The 16,938-nt window shown below is 41.9% G+C and overlaps 1 protein-coding gene across 1 annotated transcript in view; it reads left to right on the top strand.

Annotated features, from left to right (window-relative positions):
- Positions 1-320: 320 nt before the first annotated feature.
- The window catches only part of trim71 (tripartite motif containing 71, E3 ubiquitin protein ligase), a 29,076-nt gene continuing 12,458 nt past the window's right edge, over positions 321-16,938 (top strand). The window contains exons 1-2 of the mRNA XM_047605224.1: positions 321-2,238; positions 14,489-14,656. Of these exons, the coding sequence (XP_047461180.1) occupies positions 1,498-2,238; positions 14,489-14,656 (909 nt within the window). The 5' untranslated portion in view covers positions 321-1,497. The remainder of the gene's footprint in view (positions 2,239-14,488; positions 14,657-16,938) is intronic.

Below are 16,938 nucleotides of genomic sequence, written 5' to 3'. Positions count from 1 at the left end.
GGCCCCGTGTCTAAACTGCATCAGCCCGAGGGCCGCGATTAAGTGAACAGTACTGTACTGATAGAACATCAATCATATCCTGTAGGAATACCAAATTTAATTAAAAAAAAAAAACAAAAAAAAAAACAATCAATGCCTCTGGGATTCATTTAATTTAATTTCCTGTAACTTTGAACATGCTAATGTTAAAACATTTAGCTCACAGCTCGCGGCTGATTGGCCCTGTATGGTGAGCAGAACGCGTAAGCACGCACGCGCCTGGGACTCGGTCCTGACTGTCGTGCACGAGCGCTTGGTGCACGCCCCTCTCTACTCCTCGAGGGCGGAAGTGGGTCCATTTTTTCTCAGTGGGATCAGAGCGGCTCGAGGAGCTGCAGCCAGAGCAACGCGCGCCAATGAGAGCGCACACTTTGTGTTTATGTCCTTGCTAATTCGCCCGAGAGTGCACAACGGCAACAACAACAGTCAAGTAAGGGACGGAATAAAGGTCCATACGGTCGTTGGGCCGACTTTTCCCGGTTGTAGGGAACCGTTTTTCCTATCATTCTAGTGGAGGGGAAACCTGCGCATTCCTCCACGCAGAGAGCCGGAGAGGGAGACCGACCGACCGACAGACTGAACGGGCAAGAGCTGGAAGCGGCCTCTAAGCACGGTGGACCCGTCAATTACCCGCTGAGACTTGGGATAGACGTCCTGTCCGATGCCTTTGCTATATCTGAGGCTGGCTGAGGTTGTTTTTGGTAGCTCAGTGACTCTGGGAACACTGTGAGATCGTTGCTTTGATGAATAATTTACAGTCTCTCGGTCCGAGGCTCGCGCTGCGATTACCTAACGACCGTTGGCTGCGCCCGACGCCGCCGCCTGAACGGACCCCGATGGTGGACGAGAGGAAAACCCGCAACCGCACGGACCTGAACCGGAGAGCCTAAAATAAAAGATATATATATATATCTATATACATATATACACATACATTCTGTGGTACTCGTCGGGTGCCGTTTCGTAGTGCTGACCCTTGTGGTCATGTTGCCTAGTAGGTGGGGGAGGAGAGACGGAGCGCCCAGTACTTCGACGCTGATCCAGTATCACTTCAGTTTCGGCTTTATTTTATGAGCTTCAGCAAAGCACCATCTGACACTTTATCTCTGTAGAAGCATTAACATAGTCCACTGCCATCCTCGTGGTCGTTTTCGAAAGAAGGGCGCGGATGATCAACCGTTAAACACCTTTCAACTGAACTGTAAACAAGTGTTGCTATTTTTGTTATCTCAGAAATTGTATCTGAAGGACTGATTATCTTTTTGTTTTGTATCAGGTTTGAAATATTATATAGACAGACAAAGTTCAAACCCACTGTTGAATTGACTTAAACACCTCATGAATCTACCTCAACATTATTGTCTATACAACACAACGGGTTTATTCGTCCCCAAATGAATACCTCAACCTCACTGCTGCTCCTGTTGTGAACTGAGCCTGGTTTCATTAAAGCTGCAGATGGCTTCCTTTCCAGACTCAGACCTGCAGACATGCCCGCTCTGCAAGGAGTTGTGCGGCTCCTCTGCACCCATCTCCTCCAGCTCTTCTACCTCATCATCTTCGTCGCATACCTCATCCTCCTCCACCCAAACAACCAAGAGGCTCCACGTCCTGCCTTGCCTGCATGCCTTTTGCAGGCAGTGCCTGGAGGGACATCGCAGTCCTGGGGATCCTCTGAAGCTGCGGTGCCCCACCTGTGACCAGAAGGTGTCCATCTCTGAGGCTGGGGTGGACTCCCTGCCTTCCTCCACCTTCCTCTTCAGCAACCTGCTGGATGTGGTAGTGAGCTCAGAGGAGCAGATCCAGAACAAAAATGGGCACCATCACCACCACCGGGGAGGATTGGGAGGAGGCTCCTCTGGCTTCCGTCATCCCCATGGAGGGCTGTTACACACACATCACCTGGGAGAGCCCCAGTGCAGCTCCTGTGATGAGGAGAACCCAGCCACATCCCACTGCCTTGACTGCCAGGAGTACCTCTGTGACAACTGTGTGCGGGCACACCAGCGGGTGCGGCTGACCAAAGACCACTTCATCGAACGCCTGGGAGAGAACCTCCACCTCAGTCGGGTCAATGCCAACAGCAACTCTGGACAGTCAGGGGTGTCTGTGTCCCTCGCCCAGTCCCTGCAGAACAACTTTGCCTTGCTGTCCCTGTTTCAGGATCGCATGAACTTCTGCCAGCACCATGACAACGAGGTGAGTAGGGCACACAAGTAAAACCTAAAAAATTGCACACTGGAAAGCAACTTTAAACTCCCAACAAATTACGGAAAGATTGGGGATACGTTTAGTAACAAAATCAGATATTTTTGAGAGTTTTGTTTGGTGCTTTGCCTTTAATCCTACAGAATTACTCCTACACTTACATTTGCACATGCTCCTATGGTGTAAGAGCATTATGTGAGGTGTATAGAACCATACTGGGGGCCATATGGCCTTAGGGTTCAAAGGGAGCTGAGTGGCTCTTCACCTAGTTCCCTGGAGACGAACAGGCACGTGTGTTGAGCTGGATTTTCACACACACACTTATGGGCATAGACACATGCAGAGTCTGGTTAATCTGTACCACACCAGCCATTCAGGGCAGAGAGAGAGGCCCCTGTAGTAAGTGCACACATGTTTCTAGGACTGTTAGAAGTCCTATGCATGCACATATTGTGGAGATCTACCTTTTCTCTGATAATGGGAATGACAAGTTGGAATTCTAAAATTTTTGGTTTAATCATATGGTCCGGAGGAATAACAAATAGTATTAATAGGATGGTTTAGATTGCCATTTTTGTACCACTTGTGGTTTCTGTTTAGGAGAATGCTTTTGTGCCCACAAGACTATGAATCAACCACCATTTTGCTAGTGTTGCATGTGTGAGGTAAATCCACTTTTGAATCCGAATCAGAGATTAGTTTAAGTTCCTTCTAGTGAGCCAAATCAAACACTGTAATCTACTGGAAAGGTTAAAATTACTTTTTCACATAACCAATAACGGTCATGGGTTACATATCAATATCTTAAGTTACAGTAGCATGTGTACACCTCATACCCCATCCCTGCAATTAGATACTGCAGACACAGCAGGATGCCATTTATTGTTAACAGAACCTCACAAAATATGCAGGCGCTGACCACCTTGACGTAAAGACTTGCTATGTACCCAGAGGTAGGACATGAGGAAGTTGTGTAGGCTTGGCCGCTATGAAAGTGTTCTGTTTTCATAACCTGGTAACTATATGGTTTGTGATTAACAGAAACGAATGGTTGTGTACTCCATTAAAAAAAGATCTTAAAATAAAAAACCGTGAATGGACACGGATTGTGTACTAAATGTATTTCCTCCGCTTGTTTTATGCATGAGAAGAAACCCTTCCAGGCAGGCTGTGCATGTGTATGTTTCTTTGGAACAAACAAAAGTTTTGTTTATATTCAGCTTTTCTCTTGGTGAAAGTTCATAGTCAGAATATGTGTGCCTATTATATGAGCATGTGCTATGATGACTACAGAGTGAAGTGGATGAGAAACTGGTGGATTTGAAGAAGAAGCTGGATGGTTTGCTTTAGTTGTATTAGGGTGTATTTTTTAGCAAAAGCACAACAAAAGTAGTAGAGCTTTTGTCCTTGATTAAGTTTCCAGTTTTCTTTTGGTGCTGTATAGCTAGTTTATTGACTCAGTGTTAACACTTGGTAAGGTCTTAGTGTTTGTTAAAATGTGCTGAATATAAGTAAAAATGTAGTAAAATAAATAAATGATTCATTCTCTTTGCAGTTTTCAGAAAAGCCCTGTTCAAATTTCCAATTTAGATTTTTTTTTAATCACCTCGGCCCCCCCATACATAGCCCCTGTCCACTGCCAGTAAATAGGTGGGTTCAGTTTTCCAGTAAGGGCTTCGTTTCCCACTCACTCACTCACTCACTCACTCACTCACTCACTCACAGTGCTTTAACCCTGGGGGAGGGAATGACACAGGAGAAGGCCAGTCTTTCTTTATCCATGAGCGCTGAGAAAACTAAGCCATTGTCAGTCAACCCAGATCTATATCCATCATTTATTAAGATTCCTAATGTGCGTAATCATTCTTTTGAGAAGAAAAGTTTGGCCCGTTTTCATATGTTAGGATTTCCATTTCGTAATGGCACATCAAGTGGAGCTCATCCTAATCACAGTTTCTATGGTTCTGTTAATCCTTTTTATTGATTTTGCTCTATCTTGGTTTGTTCAGGAGTATTTCTTTACGCTTTCTGTACGCTGATGTTGAATCTGTTGTTGAATTAGCCGCCAATGAAGAAGTGGTGCCAAAATGACCGACCATCATGAGCCTGTGCGGTTTCTTTTTTGCTGAATACAAACACAATGTTGTCATCGCCCCATCCCTCTTGCCCCCTGATGTCTCGTAACATCAAAAACATCAGTTGCAGACTACTGCAAATATGATCTTACAGTCTATCAAGCTTCAAGATTGACCACCTTTTCTACATTGACTATAGAAGAGTGAGCTGTGTGTATAAATATGTATACATACATATGTGTGTGTGTGTGTGTGTATATATATGTATATATATGTCTATATATACGTGTGTATATGTGTATATATATATATATATGTGTGTATATATGTATATATGTATATGTGTATGTTCTTGTGAACATGGCCTAAAAACTGTGGGGGAAAGACCTTCGATGTGCAGATAGCTAGCTAAACAATTAGCGGACATTAACACATTTATAGAAAGCGCTGTGAGCACAGCAAGATCCGTGACATCCCAAGTGAGCTCCATAATGGCTGCATTCCCAAGAGCTGGGTCCACATTGCCATGTGTCCTCTCTCAGCCTGTACTGCACAGTATTTTACTGTATTTTACATCATTTTTCTACAGTCGCAGGAAGGTTTTATGCTTCTTAATACGTTGTCCGTGATCCCAACTAAGGACTTGTTGGGGTGGAAATATAAGTAGCATGTTACTGCTCCGGCCAGATATTTCTTTTCTGGCGGCTGGTTATTGTAGCAACCGTATTTCTGTAGTAGAGTAGGGTTGGTAGTTTTGAATTTCAATGGTCATTCTTGAAGCTTGATAGACATATTTGCAGCAGTGCAATAATTGCTTCTTTAGTTATTCTTTCAATAATGTTGCCTGAAAATTAAAGGCTATTGACTACTTTTTTCTCTCACGCAAGCCTAGAATGTTATAACCGTTCATTTGGACCAAACTGTTACAACGACCAATTTACTTACACAAGTTATGTCTGTTCAATAGACAAAATCACAAATTTGCCTCGAAGGACTTTCTTTGCTACTTGATGGTCTGTGCCTAGATTTGAATGGAATAACAGACACAAAAAACAACTTTTAAGAAGAGGGTGATTTTGTATCTGCAGCCTGAAATAATTTTTTTTTTTTAAATACATTACGGACATCTTTGGCCGATGTGAAGTATGAGTGTTAATTGACTTCAGCTGATAAAATGTGCAAACAAATGTTATTTCAGCTGGAGAAATGGGCAGTTGTGGAAGGCTGGCTATACATATTGCAGTACTTCATGATTCAAGTTTTTAAAAATCACTTTCAATCACGGGAAGTCGTTTGGGGGAAAAAGACTGGTGGTGATAGTTTTACAACAAAGAGAGAGACATACATAGTCCCTCATGTTTAACTAAATAAACTGGAACAGAGTGACTGTGGGTTTTTTTAGTTTCAGTTTTTGTAGATTGAGACTGTGCAGTGGTTATTACATTTATTTGCTTTGGCTTAAGTTTTCTACCACCACATTCACTCATCAGTAAATTTGGAGGTAACCCACTGGTCATTCTGTTGAAGGTCATTTGAGTATTTAAAGAAACTGTAGAAACTCAGATTCCCCAGTGAGAGTAACAAAAAATGCTTTTAAAAGAGAGCGTTTCAGGTGGAAAATAAGGCTCCTTGGGCAGCAAAGGGAGTCGACTGATAAGAATATGTTGATTATGTGCACACAATTGAGTATGTTGACCTGTTTAGGCGTGTATATTAGTTGTTACTCATCTGGAGTGCAAGCAGTCAGAGAGTGTCATGCTGTGTGTGAAGTGGAAATGGAAAATTGGATTACATCAAAGGAGCGCCCCCTGCTTGCTGTGATGTCACCCTTCAACATACAAATACATATAGAGCCCAATCTGAGAGACGGGTAATGACAGGATAATCCTGCAAAATGTCACTCGGGGCTTTAGATTAAATTGTTGTCACCATGGCTACATGTATGGCTATACACTTCACAACAACACACAAATAGTCTTTTTATAGCAGGAGTGGGGGTTACTGAGGCAGCCTGAGAGCAGGCAGAAAGTGGTTGCTGGGCAATGAGGGCCTAAAATGCGTCGTCCTATAAGGATGTGGTGAAGTTGAACTAATCAGTTTGACAGCCCACCAATGCTCTTGTTTCTCCTCGGAGACCAGTTTTGTCTAATGAAGACAGTAAGATGTTCAATTGTAGTGGGAGGTCGAGGAATGTTTTTGTAGTTTGTCACACATTTCCACAATTTATCTTTTAGTTGTAAAACTTTACTGCTCTATTATCTAGTTCTGTGGAGGAAGACTATCGCTTTAAACACATGCTTGTAAGGCTCTGCGATCCTCAGTTTTACTCCCCCTCTCTGGAGCTCACTAGCTGGGAATGTTTGTAAGGAAACCTAACCCAACAGTGACGCTGATACAAGGCCAGAGGAATTCCTGTAACTTGAGTTTATACCTCCTGGGTTCTCTTTTCCTTCTCTCTCTCTCACACACACTGGGTATTTCCTCTGCCGACTCCTGCCTTTCTCATCAGCGCTCTGTTCTGTGTCGGAGACAATGGACATTATAGATGTAAAAAGTCTCCTCAACATGATTTAGCAGCTGTTGCTGTTGAGGGGCAAGTCATTACATTTCACCACTATTGGAAGTATCCGTGTGAGTGTGTGGCAGCAGCGTTTTCTTTTCCAAGAGCATCTCCCATCTGTAGGTAGTTATCCTCTGAAGAGGATTTTAGCGTGTGTGTGTGTGTGTGTGTGTGTGTGTGTGTCTCTCCACACAGCCAGCACAGTTGGATAAAATGAAGTTGGACTTCCAGGGTTTTAATGTGCAACATGTGCCCAGTAATTAGGGAGCATTCCCGGTTTCCTGTGTGTTGTGAGTGTGTTTCATTTAGGCTAAAGAGAAGTGCGTGTGTGTGTTTGTCTTAGCTTTGATGTCCATTTGAGGACTTTAGTCCATATAAATTTAATGGATAGAAAGGAAGGCATTTATCACATTCTCTTTGACAGCAGGATTTAAAACCCATTCAAAAGCTGAACCTGCCACTTCCTACCCAGTGGTTGGGCCCAAATGGAGTTTTAATTGGCCATTTTTTGACCTCACTCAACGGAATTCTGCTAATAACTCATTTGAATTTAACTCTCACTATTTGGGGGACATCACACAGCTTTCAGTCACAAGCTGTCCACCTCAATTTAATATCAGACCAAGGCAGTGCTAGTTTGATTGCAGCTGTGATAAATCGCTGGCAAAGTGCTGCAGTTTATATTCTCTGTATTGCTTTTTTCTGTAGCAGAATCCAGGTTCCAACTTCCACCTTTGGGTCTTGCAGGCTGTTTTAGGGCGGCCTTAACCATTGGTACTTCATAGACATCGACATCTCCTATGTGGAAGCGCTATACTCAAATTACGTCATTGAGACTGAAATTTGTAAATTCAGTAAAGTAAAAGTGTAAAGTGGATGTTTCACAATGTGGTTGTAAGAGATCTACTTGTTACTTATACATTGAGCCCCCTCAGTCAAAGCCACTAAGTGGACATACAACAACAGACACTGAACACATCATTGTTAGGGACAGTGTTAGGGCAAAATAAATGTTCCAGAGAAGATTATGGAAATTATTGCATCTGATGACTTGTCCATTGCTGTAATGAAAAACACAGGTTGTTACCATACGTTGGCGCTTCTGGAGACATGGTATGCGCCACCCTCTTGATGCTACGTTAACTGTCAGCTCTATTATATACATGTTTAATGCATTTGAACAGTGCATTTAATAACATGTAAGATATGAAAAGGTTTTGTGAATTTCCTGGGTTGGAAATTTTGTTTATTTATGATCATAATGTGCATGAGCTTTTAAGACAACGAGGTGAGAAATATGAAAGAAGGAACAAGACAAACCTTGTTGTTATGGAGTGAGGAACGTTATACATGTGGTTTCTTTCTTATGCACACTTTGAGACTTCTCAGCCTCTCCATATTTAAGTTCACAGCCTGCATTTGATTGACTTATTCATGTTTTCTCAGAGCTCTTATTCCCTCATGTTTTCTCTTTCTCTGCATCTACTTTCCCTTCTCTTTGTTGTTGAGCTCCTTTTGCCCTGTTTTTTTATTGTCCCACCCTCTCATACCCTCACCTCCTTTTTTTTACTGCTCTAGTATTAAGCACACGACAGCCAGTCACATGCTTGCTGGTTAAAGAGGACAGCTGACTGTGGTTTGTTTTCCTTCTCTGCTGTAGTGCCGTCCAATCAGATAGCTGGCTCATAGCCACCGCCCCCCCTCCATGTCGTATCTGGCAGAGTTTCAAAACATCAGCAGGAGTGTCTGTGTGCGCGTTGTGTACCGTGGCAACGAGCCAACAGGGGTTGCCACAAGAGGGCGAGTCGGCTGCGGCCATGGAGGAGGGAAAATAGCAAAGAGATTTAAGAAAGCGAGTGATGTAGGGAACTAAGATCAAAGATATGGAGAGTGTTTCAAAAAGATGAGTAGGTGTCAGAGTTTTCCACAAAAGAGACTTTGTCTGGCAAATGGTTTTCCTGGGAATTCTGGAAATGTTGGGATAAGGTTTTCCACAGATTATCCTGCCTGGACAAACCAGACTAGGTCATGGCTGGTGCTGTCCGTTCAGCCTTTCATAAGTGGAATAATCATGTTAACCTTTCCCTAGCTCCCTAGTTTCAATGTAACTCCTGCAGAAGCTAATCTCCCCACTGACACATAATGCATAGAGAAAAGTTGGTTGATTTAACAACCTCCATTTGCCTGAGTCATTTTTGCTATGGAGAAAATACTTCCTGCAGCTGGTGTAACATTTTTTTTTCACTCCACACTGTTCTGTTATGTTTTCTTCATCGAGTAGGAAGGTTTTTAGTGTGTGAGTGCTCAGCTTAAGCCCCCTGACACCTGCCTCTCCCTTAAGTGTTGAAATGGGGCGTGTTGTCTTTCGTGACATGGCTTTTACTTGTGGGATTTACTTAACTTGAAGGATATTAAAAATTTCAACCTATTTTTTTTATGCAAGTATTTAAATGGATGTGCCCAGAAGTGTTAAATAAGTCTGACACTTAAGTCTGGACACAGTTTTCCCAACGAATTTAATGCCGGTTGTTGTTTTAAAGTATTTACTGAAATACTCCCGCCTTATCAATTCCTCCTGTGATTTTTTGTTTTAGAAAAAATAATCAAGTTTCATGTAAACAACAGAAATTTTATTGAGTTTCTATACAAAAGAAAAATGTTTGTATCAGTAAACAAATAGGAAATTGTTGTCAAATAGAAAGATTGTCAAATCAAGGTTTAATGCTGTGTGTTGTCAACAAATGCCTCAGCATGTTGGTGGTGGTGTTGTCGTCCTTGCTTAAAACTACGGTCCTGCTTAAGTTGTACATTGCACTGTTACGGTCCCTTCTGATAAAGTCATACTTTCGACCGTTTCAGTCTCTCCACCATTCCTTCCCTGTTGTCACAGGAGCATCACGTGATGTGAATGACGTGCTTCAATGTAAGGATTTAGCATGAAAATAATCGATAAGGGGAATTGAAGGCCAATGATATCGAGGAATTGAAGCAGTTGGAACTTTTTTTTTAAGAACTGGTTCTGAAAGCCCATCCCTAGTCCATATCTTTCTGACCATGCTTGCAGCCGTGTGTTGATGGATGGAGCCTACAAGCCTGAGGCATTGACAAAAATATGCCAAACCGTCCCCACAGTTAATCCCAATACTCTTTAATAAAAATAGTTAAGAAAAGCCCTATATGTGTAAAGAATTAAGCAAATTATAGGCTGTGGGTTGGTTACTGATAAAAACTGTTTTTACAAAGAAAGAATCTTTTAGTTTTTAGATAAATTTCGTGTGGGTCACGCATACTGTTTTTAGTAGTAGTCTAGTGTGATTTCCAAGTAACATTTAGATACTCTGAAATGTTATGTGTTTACATGTTTTTGTGTTGAGACATTTGTAAGAATTTGGATATAGCTACTGCAGATGTCCTGAATGTCTCCATGTGGTTTGGTGTGGGTTTTGATAGATCGTGCTTCATAGTTCCAGAGCTGCCCTGGTTTTTCTGGCACCACAGTGTGACATTACAAGGCCTTCATCCCCTCCCCCACTTGCCTGTGCATGCAGGCAGCGAATGCTGCATGGAGTGATTTTACTGGCTAGTTGAGTTGGTGCCCTCTCCCCCAGTTCCCAGTGCCGCTGAAGGGAGGGGGGGAGGGAGAAAAAGGGGCCAATCCTACTGCAGCCTGCTGCTGTGTGAACACAGTTCATAGCCATCATGCATTAATATTATTTCATTCAGGATTTTATTTTCCATTTGTCAAGCTGAAATATTTTGTGATACCCAGATATCATTTATAAATATAACTGATAGATTTAAATAAATAAGTGAATAAAAATCTGTGACTTCTAAGTAGTGGATATGCCCACCATATATTTGCAGTTTAATGAACAGAAGTAATTCATTTACCTTTATATAAGACATATTAACAAGAAACAAGTTGAAATGGATTAGAAAGAGTTATCAGTCTATTTATCAATCAATCAAATAATTGTTTCAGCCTCACCTGAATTCCTCATTGAAAATTAGGTGGCTAATAATTTTGTTTTCATGGGAGTGTCTGAGTGTAAAATCATAATGGAGCAGTGTAATAGGAAGAGAGAGAGGCTGAGAAACGTCCGGTGCACTAATGAAATACAATAACTCACTTCCCCCACCGTCACCAAGACCTGGTGCTGAGAGTTTTATAGCTGGTGATGGTGTGTTGGTTCCAGCCTGGATCTTCAACAGCAACAACAGCCTGTACACAACAAGCTAGCTTGCATTTAACTTTATTCATGCATAAGCGTCTTTGGCTGTGAATTTGTTGATGAGTGTGTGTCTTTGCTTGTAGAGTCTTTATGGACCGAGCTCCTTGTAGACAGTTCTCGTGGAATTTACAACTTTGTGAGCATGACACCACACCTATTTTATATATTTACCAGCCGCGGGAGTCTGTGGACAGGTTTTCTCAACATGATAACATCCTACCCGTGCAAGGTGCGCAGGTGTTTAGCTGAGATCAAAGTGAAGGTGTAGTTTGTAGATGGGTGTGGTTTGAGTACTCACTGAGGACTCGAAGTCAACACGTTGACAGTTGTTGTGGCTATGTGTTCACATTGCAAGTTGGTCTGTAGTGGTTAAAGCGGATATTATAATTTTTATTGGTGCATTTAGAGGAAATTAGAATTTACTGTTTGTTATTTAAAGGTTTTGAATTAGGTGTTTGAGGGAGTCCAACGAAGACAGAGGCAGGCAGACGTGTAACAGGACACTTCGATGAAGACCTCTGGAAAGAGCCTGTATCCGGTGGGAGTCAATAATATTGACTGGTTTTCTAAGAGGGTAGTGTGTTATGTAATCTGCAACATTGTGTGTGCGACTGAGTCACCTGGAGGACTGTGGAGATGTTGATGACGCATAAGGAACAGATATCATTAAGCATATCTGAGGTGTCTTTCAGATTTATCATTGGATCAAGTTCCATGTAACAGGACACTTGTGTTTGCTCTTCTCATTCATTTGTCTACATTTTCACATACATGACATTAAATAATCAGACGGTGATGAGATATTATTGATTTCTTAATGGTCCATATAAAATGTCATGGGTACTATGGATGTTCTAATGAATTGAGATTTTTGATAGATAACCATATCATTCACTTTTCGTAAAACCCTAAGAACAAACATGATTTTCTATCAACTTAAGTGTGTTTATTGACTAATATAATTGTGGATGAAATCATCTTAATTTGATGGCTGACTGTTCTGAGTCAGTCCCTCCTCAGAATCCATCCTATCGTTCCACCAACAATCTGTGAGTCCCTCAGCCTTGTGTCCATCATCACCCTCCTCCTCCTCAATCACCTTCCTCCTCCACTCCAACCCAGCTGCATTCCTTGCTTTTGTGAGTCCTGCCCCCTGGAATTTATGAGACGTCAACGGGGGAGGGATGGGGCAGGAAGGTAGAGAATAGCAGGGCATTGAGTGACAGGCTGGTGCAGAGACTGCAGTAGAGGACAGAGTTCTACAGAAGGAGAGACGGCAAGAAAAGGACAAGAAGAAAAAGATCCAAGAGCAGGTTAAGCCAAAGGCAGAACGGAGGAGGAAGTCAGATAGAGTGTGTGTGTGTGTGTGTGTGTGTGTGTGTGTGTGTGTGTGTGTGTGTGTGTGTGTGTGTGTGTGTGTGTGTGTGTGTGTGTGTGACTCATTAGATTATGCTGCTCCCCAGGGGAACAGCCAATATTGATGGATTGATTGCAGGCTCCTCCCCATCCACTCAGGTCTCCTGCTATCGGAGACCATTGATCTGGTGTCTCTTTGGGATATGATGCACTGCGCATATTTAATTAACCTTTCTTCACAACCAATCAGAATTCATACAATTTTTAGATGTTAAGTGACATTTTCCATTCTCATCCTGAAGAACAAGGACAGGAGCATATTTGTCATGTGATCACATTACTTAAAGAGCCATGTCCATGTATGATAACATATGCCTAGTAAACATGGTATTATTCACTACAGTAAAGAACTCAACAACAGCAAAATTATTACCAACTTAGTTACAGTGATAAGAGGTTTGAAAAATGTGAACTGGGAGTAAAGTCTTTTTATGACCCTCATCCCTAAGTTTTGAAGGATTTTTGCAGAATGTGCATTGATCAAACTTTCCTGTCCTTTGGGCCCTTTTTACCCTTTGGGGCAGTGTTTTTGCAAGAGAAATGCTCTCTGGGGTATTCAGGTACATGTGCTTTTCCCTGGTAACATATTTATATGGAAGACTTATGGTTATGATTATGGTCTTTTCTCTTTGTGTATGAGAAAGAGAAGAGAACAGAGAGTGACACTTAAAATGGTGATTCATTTATTCATGCTCATTTCATTGTCAACCTATGTCGACCCATAACAGTCAAACACAAAAGGTCTCAAATTGCAGAGTCCTTCCAGTTATTCACAGAAAGGGGTGGGACCATGAAACATTGTTATCTGTATAGCCACCTTGCTACAGGTCAATATGGTAACAGTAATAGTTGTGACTCACGAATAGTATCTGTGTGTCTGTATTAATTGTTGTTGCCAGTCATCTAGATACATTTGGAATATTAAAAAGTAGGGATGCACCGATCCGCCTTTTTCACCACCGATACCGATATCTGAGGTTTAGTATCGGCCGACACCGATAGAGAAAAACAGCACGAATTATGGTAACAAACAGTAAGTTTCATTGTGTGGAAAAGACTGGGGTCATTCTTTTGTGCAAGGCAACATCAGACTTGACTTAAACATTTCTTTCCTATTTTTAAAAAAACAAATAAACGGATATAATGAACTGAATTACTTATTTAATAATTGTGCACCAGTAAAACCATAAAAATACAACAAGTGTAACTGGTTCAGTCAGTGCAATTAAGGATTCAAAATCCAATGTAAAACAAAATGAATAATAAATAAAGGAGCTGAAATTGAGAAGAAAAACAATAGCTTCACTAGCTTGTATCATCTCCTGACATTTACTCATTCACTTTGCAGATATTGCATGTAGCTGTGGAGTTTGTTGGCTGAGGTAATGTGCAATAGTTCCAGATAGTCGATACTTTCGTTCGCTCCATTTTGAAAAGTTTGGGCTTCCGCATGACGTGGTTCTTGCATATGTCGTCACTCACAGCGCACAGCATAGAATAAGACTGAGTAGACTGGCCGATATGGATCGGCTCATTGTCACCGATACCCGATCTAGAATTTTCTTTAATATCGGTACCGATACAAATATTCGATCGGTGCAGCCCCATTAAAAAGTATCTTATCTTACATATCTGAAGTGTGGCTCTTAAGCAAACCATACAATAAATATGTAGACCTTCAAATATTTTCACACAGCTATTACGTAATGTAAAAAATAACATTTTGCTCTTTAATTGTTCTCACAAGAAATGATAGGGAAATGTAATTCATAAATCAGTTTTATGCATCTTAATTTTTGTGCTTTATTCGAGTATAACATAGAGGAATCATATACGAAGTTTAGTTCAATCTATGGTTTGTGTCCTGATTTTTGTGTTTTTGTTTGTGCATTTTAAGTTTGCATCTACTCAGAATACACAACTAACCATTTCATGCTTGTCTCTATATGTTTTCTCAGGTGTTTCTGTTCTTCTGTGAAACCTGCTCTGTGCCTATCTGCAGGGAGTGTAGCGTGGGCCGTCACATGGGCCACACCTTTGTTTACCTGCAAGACGCCGTGCAGGATTGCAGGGCCATCACCATTCAGCTGCTAGCAGATGCGCAGCAGGGACGACAGGCTGTGCAGGTGAGACAGGAACATGAATGGGCACATTCCCAGGGATTAAAACAAATAAAGGAAAAAAAAGACAGCATGTCTCATTTGTTGGAGCAACTTGACTGTATTGTGACCAGATGCTCTTTACTTCATAGGACATTGACCAAACTGATATCTTAACAAAGCCAAAGACTCCCATTCAGGATTCTTCTCCTGGCAAAAAGACTGTCCTTATGAAGATTAAAGCATGCAAATCCATGCTCATCCATCTCTTAGAAAGGCTTTGTAGAAACGGAGGAGAGCAGCTGTGTGTCCCCACTGTCCCTCAGCACAGAGCGACCAGCTATTAAGGATGATCAGCTTAATGTGTTTGAGAGTGACCAGTCCTGGGCTGCAGGGGAGCCTGGGGTTAGAGGTGTCCAGCTGGCCCTAAAAGGGGGTGGGTCACTTGGGATGAGATCTGGCAGGGGGGCAGGGCTGAAGGTCAAAGGGGAGGGGGAGGGTAGAGGAAGGGTGGGGAGGGTAGATGGGGTATTTAAAGGATTCCAGAGAAAGGAAAACTCCCCTCCTCTTTTGAAAAAGTGGAACACTTTGCCCTCCCCCTGTTCAGTCACTCACTCATTCACTCACTCCCCCACCACACAACACACTCTATTCATTTACGTAATTATAGATTGGATGGCAGCTTCCAAGAGCTTTTAAATTCTAGCTTATACAGTGACACATGCATGAGCGAAAAAAGGATTAGTGGTTTCACTCAGTTTCATAGCTGCTTTGTTCTGTCCTGAGCTGCATGTAATGTTGCTAGTTTGTTGCTTTAACAATTAGTTGATCAAGTGATGGCGGAAAGGCAATTGCCACAAAATGTGGTGAGCAATTAAAAGAATTAAAGTAGTCTTTTGTCAAGTAAAAATACCAGACAGACGGATCTGGCTTCTCAAGCTGGGAAATATGTGGCTTTTATCTGTTTTAGACCACTGTGTTGTTATTTTTGACATAAATTGAAAGCAAAAAATATTTTAAAAAAAAAGTGTTTTCCTGATACACAGTTGATAACAGTATAGTTGTGGACTATAGGATTTGCATTGGGCTTTTCCCTCTAATTTCTGTTATTGTGTATGTAACAAAAAATTATACTTAAGATAACTTTTTAGTTGCAGCCAGGGTATTTGTAACAATCACGGCTATCAAAGATAGGTTAGCTGGAGTAATGTTATCTAATTTTCCTGGAAGCGAGATGCAGTGTTGTGACCTTGGTAAATACTGGCCCAAAACATGAAACACTATCTTTTCCACTGAGGTCATATAACATGCTGGCATGAACAACCTCCTCAGCTAAGCATGTGCCTCACCTATCCATTTCACAGCTTTGACCTTTGGCTGACCAGGTTATTCTTTGTAATGGATGGGTACTTATGTCACCTTTGGTGTTCTTGAAATTCCAAGAGATCTCCACACAGATCTGCCCTTTAACTTTAAAATTAAACTTTCACAACACACGACAATCATATCCCAACCCCATGTTTTATTGAATGTAAGCCACCGACATCCATGTGGCTGAGTCATACGAGCCTGCCTGCCATCTGGCAATACCTTGTGCTCTTTGGTGAGTGTTTGTCCAGGTCACACCGGGAGTAAATGCTGACGCCAGATATATGTAAACACACGCGCACACATACACACCACACACATGCTCCTGTCCCCTGAGGTAGGAAATTTCCACCCACTCTGCTCCCATTATCTTCCCTGACCCCTGACCCTGGACTTGTGACCTTCTGAGTGGTCAGAGCTCTTTGCCTCTGTGGTCTGATTGGTTAGTTTGACTCTCTTTGTGCTCCAAGCTGTGCTCCTCTGGGAATGTGGAAAGAAATGCAGAAGATGATGGAGACACAGAGACTGGGAGAGAAAAGCAGGTCATGAGATCCAGAACAGAAGACTGAAAAGTTTTGTGTAATGAGCAGCACATTTTAGAAGAATAAAGAAGAGAGCCTGAATTGGAGAAGAAAGTTGAAAGGAAAAAAAAAAAACGGGAGAGAAATATGACAGTGGACAAAATGCATGGATAAATATGTAAAAATATATTTTTTCATAGAAATGGATAGAGAAAGCTTGAGAAGAGTGGTTGGTTTTAAAATTTCTTGTGACTCCTTCACTGTATTGATAACAGTCCTACCCCGACCCCACCAGGGTTTCCTTCCAAGCATTCACTCTTGGAGGTCCTGATTTAGTTGACCCTTTAGATGGCCACCGCAAATGGCCAGGCAAAAAAGAAAAGGACCCTGCTGCCAGGCTTTGTTCTTGCAGCGGTGCAC

Source organism: Mugil cephalus, chromosome 14, assembly GCF_022458985.1.
Source record: "Mugil cephalus isolate CIBA_MC_2020 chromosome 14, CIBA_Mcephalus_1.1, whole genome shotgun sequence".
In the NCBI taxonomy this organism is placed as follows: Eukaryota; Metazoa; Chordata; class Actinopteri; order Mugiliformes; family Mugilidae; genus Mugil; species Mugil cephalus.
Note: the sequence above shows the minus strand (reverse complement) of the source record. Positions and strands in the feature narration are given on the sequence as shown.